Genomic DNA, 22,570 nt, shown 5'->3' with positions numbered 1-22,570 from the left:
TCGGAGCAGGCTGAAAAGTTAATTTTAAGAGGCCTCATAATACGGATGGACATCACCTGAGGCACCCTACCTCTCCTTCTCCTAGAGTGGTCTCCTAGTCCCTGCATGTACCACCAGGCACCGACTTAGACCGTTCAGCTTCAAAAAAGTCTTTAAAAAGTCAAGTCTTTGTGTTCTCTTAGGGCAGAAATTAGCAAAGCCAGTAAGCGTGAGCACGTGTGTCCTGGGGTACGCAGTAGGGAGAGGGGGTCCCTGGGCAGCCAGGCCAGCGAAACACAGGGGACCCATTTCCCCAGCGCTTTGGAGACTTGGTTGTCTTCTTACTCCTCTCCCCAGCTCCAAACCTCATTGTCAGGAGGTTCGACGGGGTCAAGGGGACTGTGTGCACTGAGTCCACCCTGCTGTCTCCCGCCCATTAAGCTTGTGGGAGGTTACTGGTGGCCCTTTGCAGTGAGCTCACCAGCACCCACCTGAATTTCCATGCATCCGCAGGGGCTAGAACAGCTCCTTGTGATTCATTTTAAGCTGGCACAAAGCAGAGGTTTGCTGAAGCCTGATGTAAAACACCCACATACGCTCCCATTATATAATATGAATCTAAGAAGATTAAATTATCCCGTCTGAGGAAACACATGCACGTATATATATACACACACTTATATACAGTGTGGGGGTTGGCTGAGTGGAGCTGAGGGCAAAGCTTCCCTTCAGAAGCACTGAAATTGCACTTGTTAGCACTTAAACACTGGGGTGAATAATGCATATATGCCCGCGCATAGACACGTATGTGAAGCGCTGCAGCAGCGGCGTGCTCTGCGTTTGAGGGCAATGCGAGAAGCGTTCGTAGTTGTGTGCTTGGTTATCTGCTTCGCTGGCAAAGTCTGAGCAGCAGCACGGAGCAACATGTAGGACAAAACCAAGCCCTGCACTAAACTGTACCCGCCAGCATACAGCAAGATACTGCTCACTGGGAGAGCAGTCCCCAAAACCACCGAGCACCCCTCAGCAGCCTTGGAGGGCCTGGCCCGTCCCGCGGGCATCTGCCTTGGAGCACGGCCCGTTCGCTGCAGGAGCACCATCGATGCACACAGTCGGGACGTCAGCTGGTTTTGGAGGTGCCCAAGCCTCTTGCCCAAAGATGCGTTTTGCTTTCCAGCAGTTTCCTGTCGGGAGGGGAAGGCGGGAAACGTGCTTCACCTACAGCTGCCCACGGTGCTCGCGCCTCCCGGGCTTCGCCTCCCGCGCCCTCGCGTTATTGATTCATACTGTTTGTTAAAGATAGCTCGGCCCGGGGAAGCTTCTCGCGCCGGTGCTACTCCAGCTCGGGGAGCTGGGCACGGAAGGTGCTCAGAGGCGCAGGGATGGGCGGCCGCTCCCGCTTCTCTGGGCCGTGAGCGTGTGCCCCAGCCCGCCCCGGCGGCAGCAGCGGGCCGGCCCACGCTCCGGCTTGGCCCCCAGCCCGCCCCAGGCTTCCCCGCGCCAGCACCCTCGTGACGGGGGTTTCGCCTCCCCCCGATGAATCCCAGCCCCGGCCGGGCGATGCTCCGGGAGATGCTCGGGTAGGGCCAGGCCGGGCCCCGCCGGGCCCGCCACCGCCTCCCGCTCGCGGGTCGGAGCGAGCGCGGGGACACGCCCCCTGCCACCGCCCCCCCTTTCCTCCCATAGGCGGTGCGCGCCGAAGCCATTCATGAAAATGTTGACGTCAAGCGAGGAGGCGGGGACGTTAGTCGGGCCCCGCCCCCCGGGACCATTTAAGGCGGCGCGGCGACGGTTGCGGGATTCGGACGGGAGGCGGCGGCGGCAGAAGCGGCGGTTCGGGCAGGTTGGTCTGTCCGACGGTCCCGGTTAGCGCATCGTCCCGCCCCGCAGGCTCCGCCGGTGCCGCTACCGCCACCCTCCCCCCCACCCCCGAGGGCGCGGAGCAGCCCCCGCCGGGACTTCATGTCTGTGCTGTGTCCCCTGCCCTGGTGAGTGGGCGCTTCCCGCGGGGGGGGTGTGTGTGTGTGTGTGTGGTGGACCGCGGGAGGGAGGAGGCTCTGCCCAAGTGGGCTGTGGCCGTGGGGGTCTTGAAGCGGAGTCCCCGTGTGTCCGCCGGGGTTTCAGCCCCCCCTCCCGCGCCGTAGCGGCGTGTGCCCCGGGAGGCGTGGAGCCCCGGGACGTGATTTTCCGAAAGCGGCGGCGCAGAGGCTGCTAGCGGCGGCGCTCAGGCCGGGCGGTGCGAGCGCAGCCGTGGCGAGGTGAGCCGCAATAGAGGAACGGCGAACTGTGGGAATTCACTTTTTCGAGCTGGAAATGCCATTAAGGCTGTGAAAGCGGAGCTGGAATTGGCGCCGTGCGCTCCGCTGGTGTGGGAGTCCCTAAGGTTGTAAAATAAGTCAGCAGGAGCTAAAAGCACGCCCGCTTGGGGGGAAAAAAAAAGAAAAAAAAAACAACCCCAAAACCCCTAGCGCTTGCACTTATTTACTGTGTTTTTTATTTTACTTTCCCCCCTTAGGGGGCAGCGCTGGAGGAAGTGAAGTTCAAAGCGAAGCGCTGCTGCGAAGGCCTCCCGAGGTGCTCCTCAGCGCCGCTCTCGGGGCGGCAGTCGGGGGGCTGCTCCCGGGGGCAGGGCATGTAGCGCCGGCTTACTGGCTCTTTGCACCCCCTTCCGAGGGGTGGCGGGAAGGAAGGGACCAGAAATAGACTGCCGACAGCCTCTTCTGCTTGCTTTTCTTTCCCGCTGCTACTTAAATCTTGCTCTGCCCTTCTGGAGCCCCCTCGGGTGATTTGAATGCTGTCTTTTTTTTCTAGCCCTGATTATCTGAGAGCAGCTGACATGACTGAAGTGATGATGAACACCCCAGCTATGGATGAGATTGGGCTAAGCCCCCGCAAGGATGGCCTGTCGTATCAGGTAAGCGCTTTGCTGGCTGCTTAGGCAGTAATCCCCTGTGGAATTGCCGGGGCTGGACTGCAGACTCGGTCTAGTGTACCTTTCCGTAGCCTGACCTAATAGCAGGTCTTGCTATAGTGAGATCTAGTCAACAGACTGGAATGTTTGCTTGGCAGGAGCCGGTTGTCTAAAATATCACTCGGTATCAGACAGGATTGGCAAAGGACTTCATTGTTTCCGAAGCGATCGAGCCCCCACTCAGTCAGTGTTCATGGGGGCTCGGTGAAAGGCGGGGAGGTTGGTTAGAGAAGGATTCTCCTCACTCACCAGGCTGAGAGGACTCTGGGGTCTCTTCAACGCGGCACACAAATGATCTGCCTAGAGCAAGAGGGAGGTGTTTATATGGCACTTAAAGTTTTTGATCTATTTCTTGGTTTTCTTGACTGATGGGCCTGTTTGGGAGGGTTAACCCTCAGATCCAGTGAGGCCAGGGACAACCTAAACAAGCCTTGCAATGTCACTGGAGATACCAGTACCTGCAGGCATGAGCTGCATTCATTCTGAAAGTTGTGAACAATGTAATTAGCTACTAACCTCTAGATCAATGGCTGGGGTGAAGGGGGGGTCTTAAACTAGGTTGAGCCGAAGTCATTTGGTCTCAATATCCCTTTCGTTTCCTAGCTTATAGTTAATAAAAGGCGAGTTCTGCATCTTAGCCTCCTAGATCCGTGTTTTCCTACCCTTCCAAGAGACTTGTTGATGAGATTTAACACAGGCACTGAGTGCATGCAAATGACTTGCATCTGGTCTGTGCATCGGGTGACTCTTAATGGCAGATCCTGATGCAGGGCTCTTTGCAGATGTTACACAACCTGCACAGAGGCAGTTGCTCTTAAGTGTGCATTCAAATGAGGTGTCCTGTTGTATGCTTGCATATTTATGTCTTAAAAATGAGCTACAAGGCAGTAACAGTGCATTGGAGCATGAGATCAACTGAACTTTGGGCCATGGCTGAGGCCTTCAGCAGAAGCCAAAGCTGTGGGAGGAAGAGGGGATGCATGGCTTTTTGGTCAGAATTCTGGATCTGGATAGTGCAAGTTGTTTGGTTTATTGCCTGTGTATGGAAACAGCTGTGCTTCAGTGCTTGAGTTAGTGGAAAGCATATGGCCTTTCTTTCCTACAGAGGGAGTGTACAGCAGTGAGAATGGTCATAAACCTGAAGCAATCAAACTAGCCTGCATGGGGTGTTCGGTTGTCTTTATGGGTCACCATATGAAGAGGTTTAACCCAGTCAGGTCAAATGCCTCTACTTAACTACCCAAATTTTCCAGTGAGAGGCAGAATCTAGGTGCCCTGCTTGTTCTAATGATTGCTTCAGTGATGTTTTTTTCCCCCTCAAGTGGTAATGACCTTGATAAGTCTGCTTGGGCCAACTGGGGAACAGGCCTGTTCAGTTTTGAGTGGATCATCTGAACCTGAAAGTGTGTGAGTCATAAACGCTGACGACTCATATCTATGCAGGGCTTCTGCATCCTGGATCTCTCATCTGTAGTGGTCTAGTCATAGATGACTTTTTTCAGATGCCTGCGAGAGCTGGGAACTGCCTGCTGGTACTTCACTTAGTTGTAAGACAAACTGATGGCAGAAAGGATTGAGATGTTGAAATGGAAGATCCTGATGGGGCACTAGTGGTGTGTGGGCTGTGTAGCAGGTCTGCCTCTAAATCAGGTTAGTGTAAAGAGGATTGGGCAGCAGGCTCCAGCCGCCTTCTGCCTGCTAGACTGAGAATGTTGCATCAAGGTAAGTTGAAAGCATCCTTAAAGGGCTGAAAATTCAAGTGAGAACAGCAAGGACAAATCTGATGCAAATTGCACCATGAACTTCTTGTTCTACCTCAGACTTTGGTATTTTGCGCTTCATCTTGCTGATGGAGAGAGTTTGGTACATGGAAAATTGGATGCTAGACTGAGCGCTGTAGTGGAATAACTTAAAACCAGACAGGGCTAATGGAGCATGACTGCTCCTGCGCTGAGGTTTGTTGTTCTAAGCTGCAACATCTTTCTCCACTCATCTGCAGAGTTGGGCACTTGTCATGTGAGTGTAACAGCCCTTGGCTGGCTATGAGAGGCAAAAAAAAAGTGGAGCCAGAAGTGGGAGAGGCAAGCTTTTAGTTTCAAAAGTTGCTCTCGTTCTAGCAGTAGAACTTGTATTTATTTTACTGCAGAGATGACCTCAATTAGGTTCAAAATGTCCCCCTTTGAGCTGTGCAGAGCAGGGACTGCCTGAGAGTTGGTCCACAGGATCCTAGCTGTGAGCCTGGGGGCTGCTTCTACCACCATATGCAGACATGAAACTGGACCAGAGGAGATGGTACAGCAGCTTTGCTGGAACCGTAAAGCACATCACTATCTGCTAAAGACAGACTTGTCCAACCAACAGTACTGTTTCAAAGTTATTTTTGCCTTTGCTTGCAAGTAAACTGAGGAAACAAACTCATACAGAGTATAAACTTCAGCAGTCTGGTTCCTCTGTCCCATGTCCCATAACCTCGCTGGTTACGGAGGCAGCTTGGCTTGTTGACTTTTTTCTTCTGCCTCCTTCACCTCCTTGCCTCTGCTTGTGCTCTGGAGTGTCTGTCTAGACATCAGCTGGAGGTGTGCACCCCGCTAGTGAAGCTCCCTGGCCTTTGGTGGCCTGGCCATCACTGCTCTTTGAGCAATGATGTGAAAACTCAGACTGCAGAAGTCGTATCAGTGATAATTGACTTGCTGGTCTAGGCTTAGTAATTTGTACAGTTTCACTTGCAAAATGTGCTTTCTCAGCATAGAAATGCCTTTTTCCAGTTAATAAGCAAAATGCTTGTAAGCGAATGTGCTAATTTTGGAACCTTTCTATGTGGAACCTTTTTGTGCTTATTGCATAGATGCAATATTATGCAGTTATTACTGTATTTGTGATGTAAAGCAGCTCTGAGCCCCCTGAAGGTGGTTCAGCCAACAGGTTTAAAGGGGCTGAGCGAAAGCGAATGGTGAAATCGGGGCACGAGTCTCAGAGCAGGGTGGCACAGACAAAACAGAAGATGCAGCTGAAGAGATGATGTCATGCTGGGTCTTGTGCCCGCAGTGAAGAGCTATTTCTGGATCTTTAATAGATGTCCCATAATTCCCGTGGGACTTACTAAACAAAAAACTCGTTGACATGCAGCTGATGGCACAAGATGCCCCTGCGACCAACAGATGTGCCTATGGAGGGCTCCATGTGCTTCCCGCTTGGCAGCCTCGGCGAGCCGGGCTTTTTTCGCTGCCAGTCAGAGCTAATGTACCGTTTGCCATTTTCCAGCCCCTAGATATACCTGTCCTCCGAAAAGCCTCATCAGCACTCTGCCAGCTTGTCCTCTGATACCGTCTCACAGCGGCACGGACGGTGCTACTGAAACAGAGGCTGAATTAATCATTTTGTGGAGCTGTTGTCGAAACAGTACCTTGACCTGAATCCTGCCTTACTTCTTGGAAGTGGAGCAGGGTCTAAGCACAACTGGGAACGCTTTGATACCCAAAGAGTTTATTTTGAGCAAATGTTGTGTCCCGAGTTGAGTGTGCTATTTTGCTGCAGACTGGTTGTCCGGCCGGCTCGCTGGTCCTGGCAGGACCTTAGGCTCCCTTTTAGCAGATTGGCATGTGGAGGCTGAGCTTGCCTCATGCCATCAGCTGGGGTTTGGTTGTCATGGGGAGCTTGAGCTCTTTTAAGTCATGATCGCGTCATGCTGGGATCTGTCTAGGTTAATCACAGCCACAGCTAGCTGTGAATCACGTCAGACCGACTGAATCTAGGTAAATAGGCTTAACGCTCCATCCAGTGTCTGCGGTGAAAGCTTTGGGTTGTCTGTCTTGTTGGGGAAATAATTTTTGGTGAATGCAACACCTCTTTACCAGCACCAGAGAAGCAGTGGCTTTCTCAGGGAGCTGTGATGCTATGTGCTGAGGGGTCTGGGCTGCGATCTGCTGCATCTCCTCGTCTAAACTGGGGCACCAATACGTTACTGACCCTGGGGCTGATGGCAAAGGGCTGATGGAAACTGAGCTTCCACTGTGATTGCACTATTAGCTTGTAAGGCGCTTCATGTCTGTGCAGCCTTTATTCGTGCAGGGAAAGTCCTGTACTGGAGCTGGTGCTCGCTGCTGCTGAAGGTCTTGAGGCTGGGCTGCAAAAAGGTGGTGATAGCAAGCGAGTTTAGGGTAACCTGTTCACACAGCACATGGGATGTATGGTTACTAGACAAGATTAGTAGGCTGAGTCAATGTGTATTCCAGGGTCTGGGACCTTAAATGAAGGCAGAAGCAGGATATGGGATAAACAGAGCCAAAACAATCATGTTTGCAGCTACGCTGTGCAAAATGTGTTCCACTGAAATGCAAGCTGAAGACAGCAGCTAATCAGAACATCTCAGTGCATGTTTTTTCCTTCCTACTTGATGCCTTATTACTCTGGAAAATTGTTATTATCATGTACGAAGTTCCCCAGCCCCTGTCCCCCAAGACAGGGCAATCTGTCCATGGCTGGGGAGTTGTCATAGTTCATAGACGTGAGTCACAGGCTGCTGTGTGGATACTAGACGGAGCTCAGTTTAGAGTCATGACTGCTGTATGAATAAATATATGTATTGGTGCTGCTTCTTATAGAGGAAAAAGTCCTCCAAAGAGGACACTGAGGAATGATTTAAGTATTTCCTGAAATGAGCTTGCCATGCTTCTCAGTGGCAGTAAAGTTTTATTTCAAGAACTTAAGTGCTGACTTGAGATTCGGAATATTGACTTGATACTGCTCAAGAGACACAAAATGTAGCTCTTTAGTACTGGGAGGATGAGTGATGTGTGTATGTCAGGGGTGTACCCTATACCTGAAGCGGTATGCCTCTCAGTGCAGCACTTCCAGGCTTGTATAGTATTACAATAAAGCAAAGCCTTCCCCCAAAACAGTAACTTAATTTGGAAAGATCTAATTACTTCAGTCTCCCTGCAATATAATTGAAATAGTTTTCATCCCCATGGGAGGGGAGACAAGCATTTTAACTATGGGTGTTGGTATGGAGTACACATGTGGAAGTTGTTTTAAATTTACAAGTGTCATTTGGATTATGGTAGCTCTGAGCTAATCCTCTTAATTGTCTGACATCTCTCTTGCTTTTGGTGTTTCTCCATCCCTGTGAATGCTGAGAGAGGGTATGAGCCTCCCCAGGGCAATGAAAACTTTCCATTCTTGTCGCCAAGACTTCATTCAAGGATAGTGGAGCTAGATCATCTGGAACAGAGGCAAACATGATCTTTCTAAAATCATTTCAAGCTTCAATTTCAAGTTCTGCTTTTTCGCTGCCCTTTTCTAGCTGCAAGGCAAGAGTTCAGTTGATTTGCATGTGATCTGGACCAGTCCATGAGGAGGGCAAGTTCCCAAAACATAATCTGGAGAGGCCTGTGAAGACTAGACTTGCTGTGGGTGAGGAGCTGTGAGTAGCGTCGGAAGCAATACATGTGTCCTCTGTGGGCTCTAAAGGTGTTGGATGTATCTCTCCGTGGGCCAGGAGTTGGGGCTCAGCTACAGGAGGGTTGGGCTCTGCAGAAGTGGTTGCAGCCCCTCGTGTTGTGTCATGCAAGCGAGGGGGAGGAAGATACCTTTGAATTGCTGCTGAACTTGCTGTTAGGTAGCTGTCATGACCAGTTGGTGATTGCCATTTGTCTCTCATCAAGTGGCCAGATCAGCCAGAAGTAGGCACCCGCTTCAGCTGCGTGCAAGGTGGCTCCCTCTGACAGATGAGGGGGAGAAGTTAACCCGTGGCTGCTGTACTTTTTGGGTGGTGGGGAGATGCAAAGTCTTCTTCCCACACACCTGAGCTGAGTAGTGCGAGCAGAAAGGTTTGTGGGCTGGTTTTGCTAGACAAAGCTGTCCTGGCTGCTGTGCAGAAGGGTGCAGAGCTCGTGGGTCGGAGCTGAGCTGCTGTATTCCCAGTGGGGACCTTGCTGCGAGTTTGAGAGTTGTTTTTTTTTCCTTCCCATTGTCTAAATCTGGAGTGGGACCAGATTAGGCATACGGGACCAACAAATGCAGCACGGCCCTACTGGTGTGGGACAGCAGAAAGCTGGTGCTTGCTTATCTTTTTATAAAGAGCCTGGCAACACAGCTTATTTTGGAGTGGGGAAGCTGGTTGGGGTAACTTTTCCACCCAGCTTCCCCAGATGTGCAACTGGAGTCTTAATCTGAAAACCTCTTTCCTTTGGTCCCTGTGCTTGGCCTGCTGTCTTGCCCTGCTCATCACATGGGAGGAAATCTGCCTTTGTGTATTTTTTCCATTGAGTGTCCACACCCCTTGAAAGTGCGGTTGCAACATCTCACTTCATGCTGCCTCAACGATTAAAAAGCATGACTTAGTGGAAAAAATCCTGACCTTCTTGGGTTCGGCCTGTCCTGTAGCTGTTTGAGATAAGATTGTGCTAGGGCTTTTTTTTATTAAAAAAAGCTGCACACCACATTTTGGGGATATTTGTTTTTAAGGAAATGACTACTACTTAGTTTCTGGAAAAAAAATCTGGCAGGCTATCTTCAAAGAAATTGCTCCAATTTGACCTAATGTGCTTAAAATGATAGCAGCCAAAGGTTAGTTTAATTATTATACTGCTATTTTTCTTGCACAGGAGGCTATTTTCATGGCATTATCAGCTTATGTAACCTTCTGAACCACACTTCTTTTTCCATTGCAACCTTCTAAACCATGTAATGTCAAGGGTACTTTTTTCCTATCCCAAGTTTAGATAACAAGTTGATGCTTAAGAGCCACTGACTGGACTTCCAGTAATGCACTGCATGTCTGAAACTGCCTTTGGCCAAGCAGAAGCCACAAAACTCCAAAAAAGTTACTCACTTGTGCCAGGAGTGACTGACAGAGTAGGTCATACTGCAATGCCCATGTCAACATGGCTGCGTTTGAAGACCTCACTCCCATGCACTTGAAAAGCATATGGGTGGTGGGTGCTGTAGCAGGAGCTGGACTCCTGCACCACTGTCCCCAGGACCAGACGGCTGTCTGCAAAGAGCCCTGTTGTGTGTTACCTTCACACGGAGCTGCTTGCCCGAGCACATCACCCCTCCCAAAGTTACCTTGCCTGACTTTGCATTAAGCAGCAACCGATGGCTTGCTTTGGTTGGTAACCTGGTTGCCAGAAAGCTTTGGGTGCAAGGGAGAAAGGTGGCTGAATGGTGGAAGAGTTGACAAGGAGGTGATGGTGTGGTTCATGGCTGCTAGGCTGAAGAACAAGTTGATAGGATGATGTTTCACTTTGGGGTTTGGGCCAGGGCTTCCCAAGGTGGTGAGTACCTGCCTGATTGGCATGAGGAGTATGATGCTTTGCGGTTAATGCTCGGTGCTCCTGGATGGGGAACCTGCTTCTGTAACTAGAACTGCAAAGATCAAAGCAGATGAGATCTTGCTGTCAAACTGAGGCACGCACAAGCAGCGTGCCTGTCGAAGGCTGGCCGTGCTGTTCCCTGCAGGGATGCTCTGACGGCTCACTTGAATGTAGCTGGTGTTCAAAGAAAAGTACAGTGCCTGACTCCTCACCTACAACCTGGAGGGGAAACATGCATTTTGTGGTTATCTTCTTTGGGGTGTTTAAATGCAACAGTGATGTGAAATGGGCACTCTGATGAAATTATTTGAAATAAACAGGTGGTAATTGTTTAATCTTCTGGTTACCAACCAGGGGATCTGATGTGGCAGTTGGTTCTTGTCACCCAGCAATCATCTTCTGGATGAGCTGGGGCTTGAAGCTGTTCCCCTAGTAGGACATCTCTATAAGCAACAGCAACCTTTTTCTGTTCGCACTGCGATTCGGTTGCGCAAACCTCCTGCTAACGCTGCAGTGGCAGTTTTTCCTGTACCTGTGTCTCTGCCTTGGTGCCTTGTAGGATCAAAGCGTGCGTGCCCGTGGCACTGCTGCTGAGTCCGGGTCCCAGTGCCGCTGCAGAGCATGTGCGCTCATGCGGGAGGGAAAGGGGTAAGGTTTTGCTCTGTGCACCTTGGGGGGCTGGAGATCAGGGGGTCCTCATGTTCCTTGCAGCGGGGTACATAATTGCTGGCTATGCCACAGGTACCTCCACAAAATGAGTGTCCTCTTGGAGACAACTTTCAACACCACTTTCATTGCTGACGTATGGTAGCTGTGGTGTGCGGAACACTGCCAAAATACCTCTAAAATGCAGCTGAACTTCTCTTTTGTCCTGGTGCTGTGGCCCTGGAGCGATACCAGATGCAGGCCCTTGCTGCAAGGGTCTGGACCGCTCTGGCACTGGGTGTGCACATGCCTCCCCTCCCTTCTAGCAGCAGAGCCTGGAGCACAAGCCTGTCCTCGTGTGTAGCTTGACCAGCAGCAGGAAATGAGATCTCAGATCCTCCGATCGAGATAGCTCGCTGTGCAAACTCATGAGCATTAATGCAGATGCAGTGATGGGGTGAGGGGGGGAGAGTGAGGCATTTGGATAAACAGCCAAAAGGGCAGATGCCTGTTTGAGCACTATCCAAGCAACCATGTGCTTTGGAAGCCTCTTGGACAGTGCTTATTTCTAATACTCAGAGATTAGAGAAGCTTATTTACAAGTTTAAGAGTCTCCATCACTTGGTGGTTTACTCTGTGCCCAGACTAGTCTGCCCTGAAGACCCAAGTGTCTTGAGAGTTGGGTTTTGGCTAAGACTGCTTGTATGCAGCCCTCACAGGCTGTTTCTTGGCTCTTTCAGATCTTCCCAGATCCCTCGGACTTCGACCGCTACTGTAAGCTGAAGGATCGCCTGCCCTCCATTGTGGTGGAACCAACGGAGGGTGACGTGGAGAGTGGTGAGTTGAGATGGCCACCTGAAGAGTTCCTCGTACAGGAGGAGGAAGAGGAGGAAGAAAACTGTGAAGATGCAAAGAAGGACAACAAGGAGCAATAAATGGTATCTGAGGAAAGGCAAGGGACCGCACCCTTCTGAAGGAAGAGCCACACTTCTTTTGAAAGTCTTTTTAAAAAAAAAGACAAGTTCAGTTTTGCACCTGTGAGATCTTAGTTTTTTTGTATTCTCTGTATTGAGAACTGAAGCCCTCGGTGTCACCAGACCTCCTAAGGAAGGAAGTAACGCAGAGAAATGTTTGCTGTTCTTGAGATCACTATCTGTATTTTTCCAAGGTGGAGGCAGCGGTGAAATTCCAAGCACGTGGCAGAGGGTGACCACATGAGGACTGCTGGAGGGGGGAGCTCGGGGAGGGGGAGGAAAGTTGGAGGTGGCAGTGTTAAGCTGGGAGCTACCTCCAGCTAAAAGCGTGAGAACAGAGCTGTCATGTCTCAGATTTGCCTTTCTTACAGCTTCCATTTTGTGTGTCGGGGGGTGGAAGGGTGTCCATAGCGAAGCATGGCTAAATGCCCTGCTGATGAGGGGCCTGTTCCTTCCCAGTTCGGCACCTCCTAGGGTAATGTGAGCATCCATAGGAGTAGTTGGGTTTCTTGCTCTCGCTGTTGAGCCTGTTTTCCAGCCACTTTTCCCAAAGCTGTTTTCTTCCCCTCTGTTTGCCTTTAGACTCTTCAATGCTGAACAGCTGTATTTGCAGGATAATGTTAGGCTGCTGCTTGTCATCTCTACTGCAAGGCCCTAGTTTATCTTGCAGGTGGTTAGCATGAGGTAATACGCATCAGATGTCTGCAGCAAGAGCTCATGTAGATTTGAACACCTCGGATTTTTCTCTCATTTGCTGAGGCTGCTGTGGTCGGCCTCGTCTTGTACAGCGCCTAAAGCCAGAGGGTGGGGATTACGCCTCCATACCTTGGTGTCCTTGAGGTGGTAGAGTTTCATGTCTCCAACTTGCTGGTCAATGGGCTTGTGAGGGCTGGGGTGGGTGATCTCCTCCAGCTTTGCACTGCAGGGCCTCCTCACTGCAGGACAGGCTGGCAGGGGTGTGCATGGTGGGGAGTACCGCCAGGCCTGGAGGTAATCCAAAGACGAAACACCAGATCTAGTGTGGATCATCAGTGGGAGAGGGGGGGTTTGCAGGAGAGCTTTGTTGGGAGAATTAGCCTGGGTGTCCTGAGACAAGACATGCTTCTGCTTCATAGCAAGGGTGAAACATTCATGGGTGTTTAATGAAGTGCAGACTGGCTTGTGAAGTCTGTGGTTGTGTCCTCTTCACCGTATCCTGCTCCAAGGAGAAGTCATCTGTGTCTGGGGAGGAGGCCAGGCTGCTGCCAGACAGGGTAACTCGCCGCTTTCTGGAAAGCGATGATCTTGCAGCTTTGGGGACCAGCTTGGGAGCCAGTCAGTGGTGGGTTAGGATGAGAACAGTTACCACCTAAACCAAATCTGGGTCATGGAAGAGAAAAAGAAATGTCAAGGCCTTAACCAAACTTTCATAATAATCCCAATGCCACCCCCCTTTGCTTATAACTGGTTGCATTTTTAAAATCTATTTCGACATGTGTGTATTTGTATTTTTAATACCTCATGAGTAGTTAAACGCTGTTGGGGGTTGGGAATTGCTTTTAACATATTGGCAGGATTGTTCTAGTCTTGTCTTGCTTGTGTTTGAACATAATGGCAATAATTTATCAGTTCTGCATAACTGTTTCAGACAGATAGGAGTTTGGAGATGAGTTAGCACAAAGCAGGAGAAATTCAGTGTTCTTACACTGCAGCTGGTCTCTGGTCCAGCAGTGCAGACCTGGTTATCTACACTCCCTGCCTGTCTTGGTGGACAGTTGATTACCAAATGGTCATGATGTGGTTATATCATTTTCTCTAGTGATGGATTCAGCTGTTGTATCTGTAACACTTGTTCTAGTCTTGCTGTCTTACTGGAATGAGCTTGTACACCTGCATACCAGCCAGTTGTCTTATTTCTAAGTGTTACTCTCTATTGGTCTCTACCGTCTGTACCACCAAGTCAAAGATGTATATCAAAGATACTACCATGTGGGCAGCAATGAGATGGCAATCCCTGGACTTTCAGACCTGCTATCTGCCCTAAAAAAGACTTGCATATTTCTGTCTGCATCTTTTTTTGGAAGTATTGTGTATATTTCTATTTGTTGTTGAACGTATCTAAAGAACAAAGCACTCCAGTAAAATTCCTCCTGTTGTATGATATACATTCTATATTTCTGTAATTCTTTTTTGAGCCTCAGGGAGAAGCTAGCATTTTTTTCAAACTACATTTTTGTCACTGTGACAGTTGTAAATAAAGTTTGAAAATGCTTTCCAAACATACTGGCTTTGTTCTTACTGCTGAAGCGGGTCGGATGGTCAGCCTTCCAGATACTGGCCAGTCCTTGTGTTTCAGGTCTGAGGTGCACTGACTTGCAAGACTAATGCAAATATCTGAAAAGAATTGTGTCTATCAGCTGAGGCTGGCTGTGAACCTGGAGACGTTTGCATGTGGCTGGCCTCAGAGCATGCCCTATGGGACTAAGCCTAAATCAACTTAGCGAGGGACAGCATCTTTACCTTCCATCTTCCTACAGTTGCTTATTGCTGTGCGAAAGGCTGCAGCAAAGTGCTCCTCCAACTTATGTGGTCCTGAAAAATCTGTATTTGTATCTATAAATTTTCCACTAAAACCAGTCAGTGAGAAGCAAATGCCCTGGAATACCCTGATCTTTCAGATAGATGGAGAGAAGTTCCTGTGATTTGGTGAGTAACAGACTCTAATCTCACCTATGTGAACAAGCTGGGCGGTGGCAAGTATTATGTTTGCATGAGGCTGGTTTAAATACACTAACTAATCACCCTCAGATTTAATGCTTGAACTGAGGGCATGCTCAACATGAGCACCACAGTTCAAAAATGAATTGTATTGTGCTTAGCCATTATTGGGTGTGTGGATGTTTCATGCCATAGAAACATAAACGCAATGTTGAAGCTTGCCTCTCCTTTTCTTCAATCAGCCTCTAATTAAGGTGCCTTGACTTCTTGCCCTCCTTAGGCATGGAGTTGCTTTACTTCTAGAAGAAGCTGAAGCACTTCCAAGATGGGGTGCTGCTCTGAAATCCTTGATGTTTAGTCCTGCCCCAGAAGGTCTCCGATTAAAATGCAGCACTGGCTAGGAAAACGGCAAATGGATTGAACCTGTCTGCAAACTCCATGTGCTTCACATGAACAAGTTTTTCAGGCTCGTGTCAGAATGAAGCCATTCATTTTGTTTCCTGATGCATCGTGCTGGTTTTGGGCCAGAGCAGAAGGGCTAGCCTCTGAGGGGGGCTCAATGCTTGCAGGGCTGCCTTGTGTCAGCCCGGGGTGGTGCTGGCAGGAGAGCAATGGTGAGGAGGGGGCTCTTCCCGGTCCTGGGCTCCAGCTGTTACGGTCAAACTGGAATTTGCATCATGAAATGAAAATAGGTTTTCTGCTGCGTGGGTGACCCTGAGTCATCCCAAGAACTTCAGGGGTGGCACAAAGACCTTCCTTTGTGCAGAGAGGAATCTTTCTTCTGGCTCTTCCTTGAACTTGAGGCATTTGTCCTCCTCAGAGCTTTGCCCTGTAGTTGCACCTGATGACGCAGCAAGCTGTGCACTGTTGCCCTGCTTAGTTCAGTCTGTGTTCACTCTCCCAAATACTTGGCTTGTTTTTTTTGGCGTGTATCCACTTCTGATCAGCTTCACCAAAGCACATAGTCACTTGAAACACGCTGAGCAGATGAACTTTTGGCATCTGGCTTTTGCCTACGTTTGGGTGCAGCCAGGCAAAATTGTTGCTCTGCAGGAGCGCAAAGATAATTCACCATCAGTGCTGCACATGGGGAGCAGCCACCCCCCGGACACACGTCCCCTTAGTGCGCATCAGAGTCCTGCTCTGCTGTAACCACGCTGCTCCTTATCAGTGTGAGCAACAGGGGAACCAGCGTTGCCTTCCAGCTACCGGGTAAGGGTAACCTGGGCCACCTCCCTCCCATTTTAGCTCCTGTAGGAAGTTCTCAGCAGCTGAGGACATGGAATTTCATCCCTGTTGATGTTGCTCTGCTTTGTGATGCCTTGAAGCACAATCAGAACTGAAATGAAATTCCCCAACCGCTAGTCTAGTCACCTGAAAGAAAATGAGGGATGTAATGCATGTCCTCTGCGCTCCCCAAAAGCAATCCTGGGTGCTGAGCATCTCTCTATAAACAAGAGCAATTACTACCCCAGAAACCTTCCTTGAGGAGAAAAGCTCTGGGTGTTTCACAGTTTGAATGATGCTTTTTTGCTTATGTTTGGACAGAAAAGGCATGGTTTTAGGAAAGCAAAGAGCTGGGCCTGGATCTGAGAGAAGCACCACAGAGTTTAATTATGCCCTCGTGGTCTGCGGCACCTGTGTAAATGCATTTGTGCTTCCAGGAGCACGTTGCGAGTACGTGTCTACCCGTCTTGCCGTGAGGTCGTTGCTGCCGTGTTTCAGGGTCTGCTGGTGCAAAGCTGGGATTAAAGGGTGGGTGGGTGAGTGACTCACTTCGGGTTTCTTTGCCAGGGAGGGCTCGGGGAGGGGTGAAGCGTGCTGGGGCTCCCAGCAGCAGAAGGGCTGCGTGTGAAGGCGTGGGGCATCCCTTGAGCCGCAACTCTGCCCGGGCCCTGCCAGAGGCCAGCGATGGCACAGCGGCATCGGCTTTTCAGCCCCTCTGGTTAAAAAGGTGTCTCTCTTTCTACAGCTACGGCTATCATCCACCTTCAGAAAGGGCTGTGCAAGCCCACCGGGAGAGCAGCTCTGTTGAAGTAAGCTCAAAGTGGTCATAAAAAAAGTGAAAGCTTGCCAGCGTGTTGTTTTTAGGAGCGGGAGGAAAGAGGCTCCCCACCTACGGGGGAACCGAGTTCAGAGAAACCTGTGGACGGCGCGCGCTTCACCTGGGAAATACCCAGGCCTGGTGGGAGCACCGTGTGTGAACGCGGTGAGGGGCAGAGCTGGAGAAAGCAAGAGCTGTTGCAACGTGAGGAAGGGCACCGTGGGTGGCTGCTCGCCGGGGGCGGAAAGGGGAGGAGGATGGGGCTGTAAAGTGCGATAGCGGGGGGCCGCGCTGCCGAAGCGCCTTTATGGACCCCTGGTTTCATGCCTGAAGGGCTGGATGTGCAGCTGGGATGTACCCTGGGGTGCCCGCACCCCTCTGCGGCTCCTAACCCTGACCTCACTCGGTGGAAGTTCACATGGAGGAATGGACGAGCGGGGCTCGGGTTTGTCATGCTGTGCTGATGGCCATGGCATGAGCTGAAAGCCTGGGGTGGCTCCTTGTAATACCCTGATGCAGTTTGGGTGCCAAAACTGGAGACAGACCAGCTGGGGAAGAGCTTGAGAACATTAAAACTTCTTCAGGTATAATGAGCTGTAATCCTTGCTAGTGAAACACCATCAACAGAAATTACTTTGGTGGGACTGGAGCACTGGTATCACCCCAGGAGACGTGGGTCATCACTACCTGGGGCAGGTGGGAAGCCCTGGGAGATGAACTGGCCTCCATGGTGTAAGAGAGAGCACCAGCCTTTATCCTCTGGTCCCACCTTCCCTGTAATGACTCTAAAAGGGGAAGAAGTGGGCTCGAGGCAACAGAAGTATTTTTTGTTGTTACGTCAAATCAGACTCTATCCTGCCCATGAAGAGCTTTTTCCCCCAGCCCGCGTTATCAGCCCTAGAAGAGTTGTTTTGCGCTTCTTCCACATTAAAACAAAAAAAATCCAGCCCCATACTTGGGGTCAGAGACGTGTGCTTTGCCCACCGAAGACAGCAAAGGGAGGACAGGAGAAGAGGGTGAGACAGCGGTGGCCGGTGGGCCAAGAGGGCAGAGCCAGGAGGGGTGAAACCCTCCCCATCGCAACAGGCAGCGTTCACAACTAAGGCACAACAAAGCCAAACGTGCTGTTTTGAGAACCCTGAGGGGTGGGAAGACGAAGCGGGGAGGGAAGCCGCAAAGGAAACGTGCACCAAGCGTTTGTTCACTACCAGAGCTGTAACCGCACAGGGTTACCGTAGCAGCGACCATCAGCTTCATCTGATAAAAATAAGCAAGGAAGTCAAGTGTACGAGAGGGAGAGGATGTCAGAAGCCAAGCGTGAAAAAGTCACAGCAGCTTTGCTTTTATTTTCAATACTTCCTTCTTTCTTCTGCCCTCGGCCGGCTCAGGAGCCCAGGTATTTCCTGCTCCGTCAGTCCCAGAGCATGTCCCGCCATTACGCCCCCCTCTCCCAACACCCCCTCGGCCCGGGTGCCTCGGTGGCCGCGGGCTAGTGTGCACGACGTCCTGCCGTGCCTGCCGCGCGCGAGCCACGCGGACGCAGCCCGCGGCGCTGCCGCGAGCCGCGGAGCCGGAGCGGCAGCCAGAGCCTCGGCCGGCTGCAGCGGGGCAGCTCCCCAGCTGCTCCGGGCTCCTGTCGGCCGGCACCTTTGGCTCTCGCCCGCAAAGGTGGGGATCAATATGAAGGAAAACCACCTGGGAATAAAATGCCTGAGCGCTCCAGCCCGCTGCTGCTGGGGTCCATGCTGGGAGCTGCTCAGCTGGGGAGAGGAGGTGGCCCAGGACTGCAGCTTTCTCCAGCTGTGCCGGGGGAGGAAAAAAGGGCGGCTGTATTATGGGGGTTTTAAACTCTTCCCCACAGGCTCCCTGTGTTCAGGAGCATGAGCCGGGCGGGTTACGATCAGCTTGACAAATATTTGTCAAGAGCAAGCCTTCCTGAGCCGCGTTTGACAACTCCTTTTCCACTGCGGTTGCTGCCGGCGCTGTGGCTGTCAAGTCTGCTTTGGGTGCTGCCTGCAGGGGTGAGGACCGACCCCGGCTTCAGCGAGAGCCGCAGCGGGATTTCCCCCGCTTAAAACGGCGCCTGTTTGGTGACCGGGGCGGCAACACCCCTGTGTCCCACGGGGTGGAGGGGAGCTGGCTGGAGCGGTGTGGTTGGGCAAGCTGGAGAGCTGGGGCTGCTCGCTGTGCACCCTCGGGTGGGGAAAACCCTTTCCGGTGTGCCGAGGGGGCTGTGTGTGCCTGTGCGTGTGCGTGTGTGTGCGTGTGTGTGTGTGTGCATGCGTGTGCGTGTGCGTGTGGGATTTGCCTCTCAACCCCGTCCCCTGCTCCCCTGCCCTGGCGCCCGCGGCTCGCTTTAGCCTCCGCACAGCTTTTTAAGTAATTAATTGGCACATTCTGACATTGAGTTGGTGGGTTTAATCCGGTAATGCTCCAGCTGATGGGAGTTGGGATATCCTCGCAAGAGGGGGAGGCAGAGGTGGCCTTAGAGCAGGGTCTCGTGCATAAACTTGCTCCAGTGATGGAACTGAGGGGAGGCTTTTCAGGGGCTCGTTGGTCCCCACCAGGCTCAGCTGATCCGTGCTGGGGTTATAATCCCCTGCACCCAAGGACAAAGGGCCTTTGTAATGTTTGATCTCATGACCTGTCTATCCATGGGACGCTCGGCTGAGCTGAAATGGGATTTGCCGAAACCTGCAGCGCTCGGATGCCGATTCCTGGCAGGCTCTGCTGTGGGTGCCTGTGTGCGCTGGAGGGGAGAGCCTGCAGGCGCTCGTACAGAGCGGGTGGAAGCCACACTGCATGCCACCAGGCACCCCAACCAGTGCTCCTGGACAGACACCCGGGCTGTCCTGGCCCATTCCAGGGCTCCCCTGAGCTGCCGCAGGTCCTTGCTGCAGCGTGCTTCACAGACCGCAGTGCCTCTCTCCATGCAGCGTCCTTTCTAGTTTTATCTGGTAGGAGCCCAAGAGATTTCTCCAGGGCCTCCTCCTATCTCTGCCTTGCTTAATCTGAGCAGTTAAACCTCTGTAGCTATTACTGACCTCTGTAAAATACATTTGGCCACAGTTTGCATGGGGCATAGTATTCAACTTAAGTGAGGATTTGGTGCTTTAAAGGGACTTGCCATGAGTGATTTTCCGTACCTTTCTCTTCCTCAAACCTTAGACATTTGTCTACAGGGGATGTTCCTGGTGTGATGAAACAGCAGCCAGTTTTGTGGAAACCTAATCAGAAGAACTCTCCAGAGCCACTGCTGTCGGGAGAGATGGTTTATTTGGCTGAGTTTCACCCAGGGAGCCAGCAAAAAGCTCCCAGTTGCAGACCCTGTGATGCCACCTCCCACCCTGGCACTGGGCTAGTTAGCTGAACTGCCTCCGTCGTAATTAAAAGTTGGGTGTCTAGCCTGAGATACTTGTTTAGTCTCCTCCTGTACTCCATGGAAGAAGGTGAACGCCTCCAGAAGGTGATTCATTTTAACAGCCTATCTGGAAAGAATGACTTCTTGGAGGTCCTCCGGCTCTCACTAGTGAGAAGATGTAGATAACCATGTAGTTTGCATGCCTAACTCTCGGGTAACTGAAGCTAGCTGAGCTGAACCTCACCCCTAGTTTCTTTTGTTCTTTTGCCTTGTTGGGTTTGCGTCTTCACATGTCAAAGCCTCTGTTTCTACAGCGTAAAAAGGTCTGTACATCCATGGCCAGCCATTCTGCATGTGCCCCGCGGACCGAGTCTGCTGTAAAATTCACATTCCTCGATTGCCACCAAAAAAACCCCGAACTGGCAGGGCATCGGTAACATGAAGTGACACAACGGGGTGAAAAAAAACTCAACAGGGAATAGGAAGAATGAGGAAAACGTGGCAAGAGTGTGCAAGGAAGACCGTGGAGGTGTAAGGAGAGGTTGCCGGGGCAAAGCATACGCAGCTTGTGCCACCTGCATGCCGCTTGCGCCGGCTTAACTTGAGGGAGGAAGGTAGGAAGGGAGGCAGAACTGGCCTCTGCCTCCCAGCAAGGTCCAGTCCAGAGACATGTTCACTCCCACTCGACGGACATCCCATCAACTTCGGTCATGCTGAAAGTCAGGCATGTGCTGGAGATGTTACCTGATGTGGGCAACAGCTTTCCCGAAGTGTGGCCACAGAGCACAGGCCTCCCTTTAGCCCGGAAAATGTGGTCTAAATGGCCTTGGTCTCCCCTGGGGGACAAGTTACTTTAAATTTTAAGAAAAAATTAGCTGGAGACGTTCAGAAACCCCTGAACTTCATCAGACTCATCCTGCTTGAGCTGAGGAGAGCAGTTAGACCAAGAAGGTTGAATATGCTCCCCAACTTTTGGCTCCAGCACAGCTGGAGGGCCTGATCCTGTTTGCTCCCCCACTCCCACACACGTTGTTTCCCTCTCAGAGGAACCTCTGGCTGTAGGTGGCTCTTGGTATCTTTCTGCACGCATTGGAGCTTCACCATAACAAATGTCAGAGAAGCACAATCATTGTCTTGTCTTTATGGTCTTTCAACCTCCTTTGCTGGGGTCTTGCAACCAGTCTGTCCCACCAGGGAGGAAAATATGGGGGCCACCAGCACGCTAGAGGAAACAGCAGTTTCCCTGTCCCCTCACAAAACGCAGGCTTCGCAACAACCTTTGAAACGTTTCATAGGCTGAATGCCCATGAGCGGTGGGAAGTGGCAGATTGCCATTCACCCTTCATCTGGCTGCAGATGCAGTGGTATGTGGCGATGTACGGGTAGTAAAATGCTTTGTGAGCAGAGCAGATGAAAGCCACCATAAAAGCACAGTGGGAGAAGCATCGTTAGCAAGGACGGTATTTTCACTTTGCATCTGTCGATGACTGCCTCGCCGTAACTAGAAAGAGAAGTGAGAAAAGGATGCCTCTAAAGTTTTATTTCATGTCTTGCCTGCTATTTACCATGCTACATAAAGACCCAGTCTGGAGCTACTTCAATGTTCAAGTGCTTATAACGAAGATGTGTGGAAGGGCTTGCAGATTTAGGACCTATTTTCCTCACTTGGCTGCCTCGGTCCTCCGGACAAAAGCAAGCCTCAGGAAATGACTGCCAAAGCTTTGCCCGTGACCAAGACGCAGTGGTGGAGGACTGGCAGGAGGACGAGTTACAGACAGGAGATGATAACAAGCTGACTTTGCTAATTACTGTTTTTAAAGTCCAAAGTCATTGGAAAAAATGAGTAGTTACATTTTGCACACCAACGACAAGAAGAAAGTGCACTGGAATGTCTGAGTCACCGCTCTGAGCACTCCTAATTATACGGAGATATAGATTTCATACGCCGCGTTGCATATTACAAATGTGCGGAGATGCTTGGAGAAGCCTGGTGGCTGTCATTACGCATGTTGTTTACCAGAAGATTTGAGGCTGGGTGAGATGACCCAGTGGGCTGCAGTTAGAGGGGGTTTTTTTGGTTGGGTTGGTTGGTTTGTTTTTAGTGGGGTTTTGTTTTGTTTTTGTTTTTTTGGTAGGTGTTTTTATTTGTTTTACAGAAATTGGAGCAAAGTCTGAAGCAAGCAAACTGAAATAGTAGGTAATGATTTTCTTCCAGCACAGCGCACGGGAGCACACCTCACCCACCCGGCGGCTTCATGCATGTGTGCTTCGCGCAAACATGCGCTCACGTGCGATGTGCCTTCTGCCCGGTGTCTGTACGGTGCCTGGCTCGAAACCTGCCATGGTGCTTGGTCCCGCGGGAGCTACTCTACCACAGACAACAATTTTGCTCTGTGTGTGTGCCAGCCCCTTGCTGGCAGTGGAAGTGGCGCATTGAAACCAACTCTTGGTCCAGGATGAGCTGGAGCGTCAGCATCCAAACTTCCCAGGCTGAATTGAGGAGATCGTGCAAGTCGGGGCACGGCTCGTCCCCGGTGATGGGGGACGGTGAGCCCGTCCCACTGCCTCAGTGAGGGGTGGAAG

The 22,570-nt window shown here is 51.2% G+C and overlaps 1 protein-coding gene across 1 annotated transcript; it reads left to right on the top strand.

Moving 5' to 3' along the window:
- Nucleotides 1-1,941: 1,941 nt before the first annotated feature.
- Nucleotides 1,942-11,846, top strand: LBH (LBH regulator of WNT signaling pathway; the record flags this gene model as incomplete). Its single annotated transcript, XM_081997724.1, has 3 exons — nt 1,942-1,967; nt 2,791-2,893; nt 11,652-11,846. 3 exons carry the CDS (start codon nt 1,942-1,944, stop codon nt 11,844-11,846), a joined length of 324 nt encoding a protein of 107 aa, XP_081853850.1.
- Between the last annotated feature and the right edge of the window lie 10,724 nt (nt 11,847-22,570).

The sequence above is a fragment of the Phaethon aethereus genome, assembly GCF_964289735.1.
Source record: "Phaethon aethereus genome assembly, chromosome: 3".
NCBI classification, from domain to species: domain Eukaryota; kingdom Metazoa; phylum Chordata; class Aves; order Phaethontiformes; family Phaethontidae; genus Phaethon; species Phaethon aethereus.
This window is presented reverse-complemented; position numbering and strand designations above follow the sequence as displayed.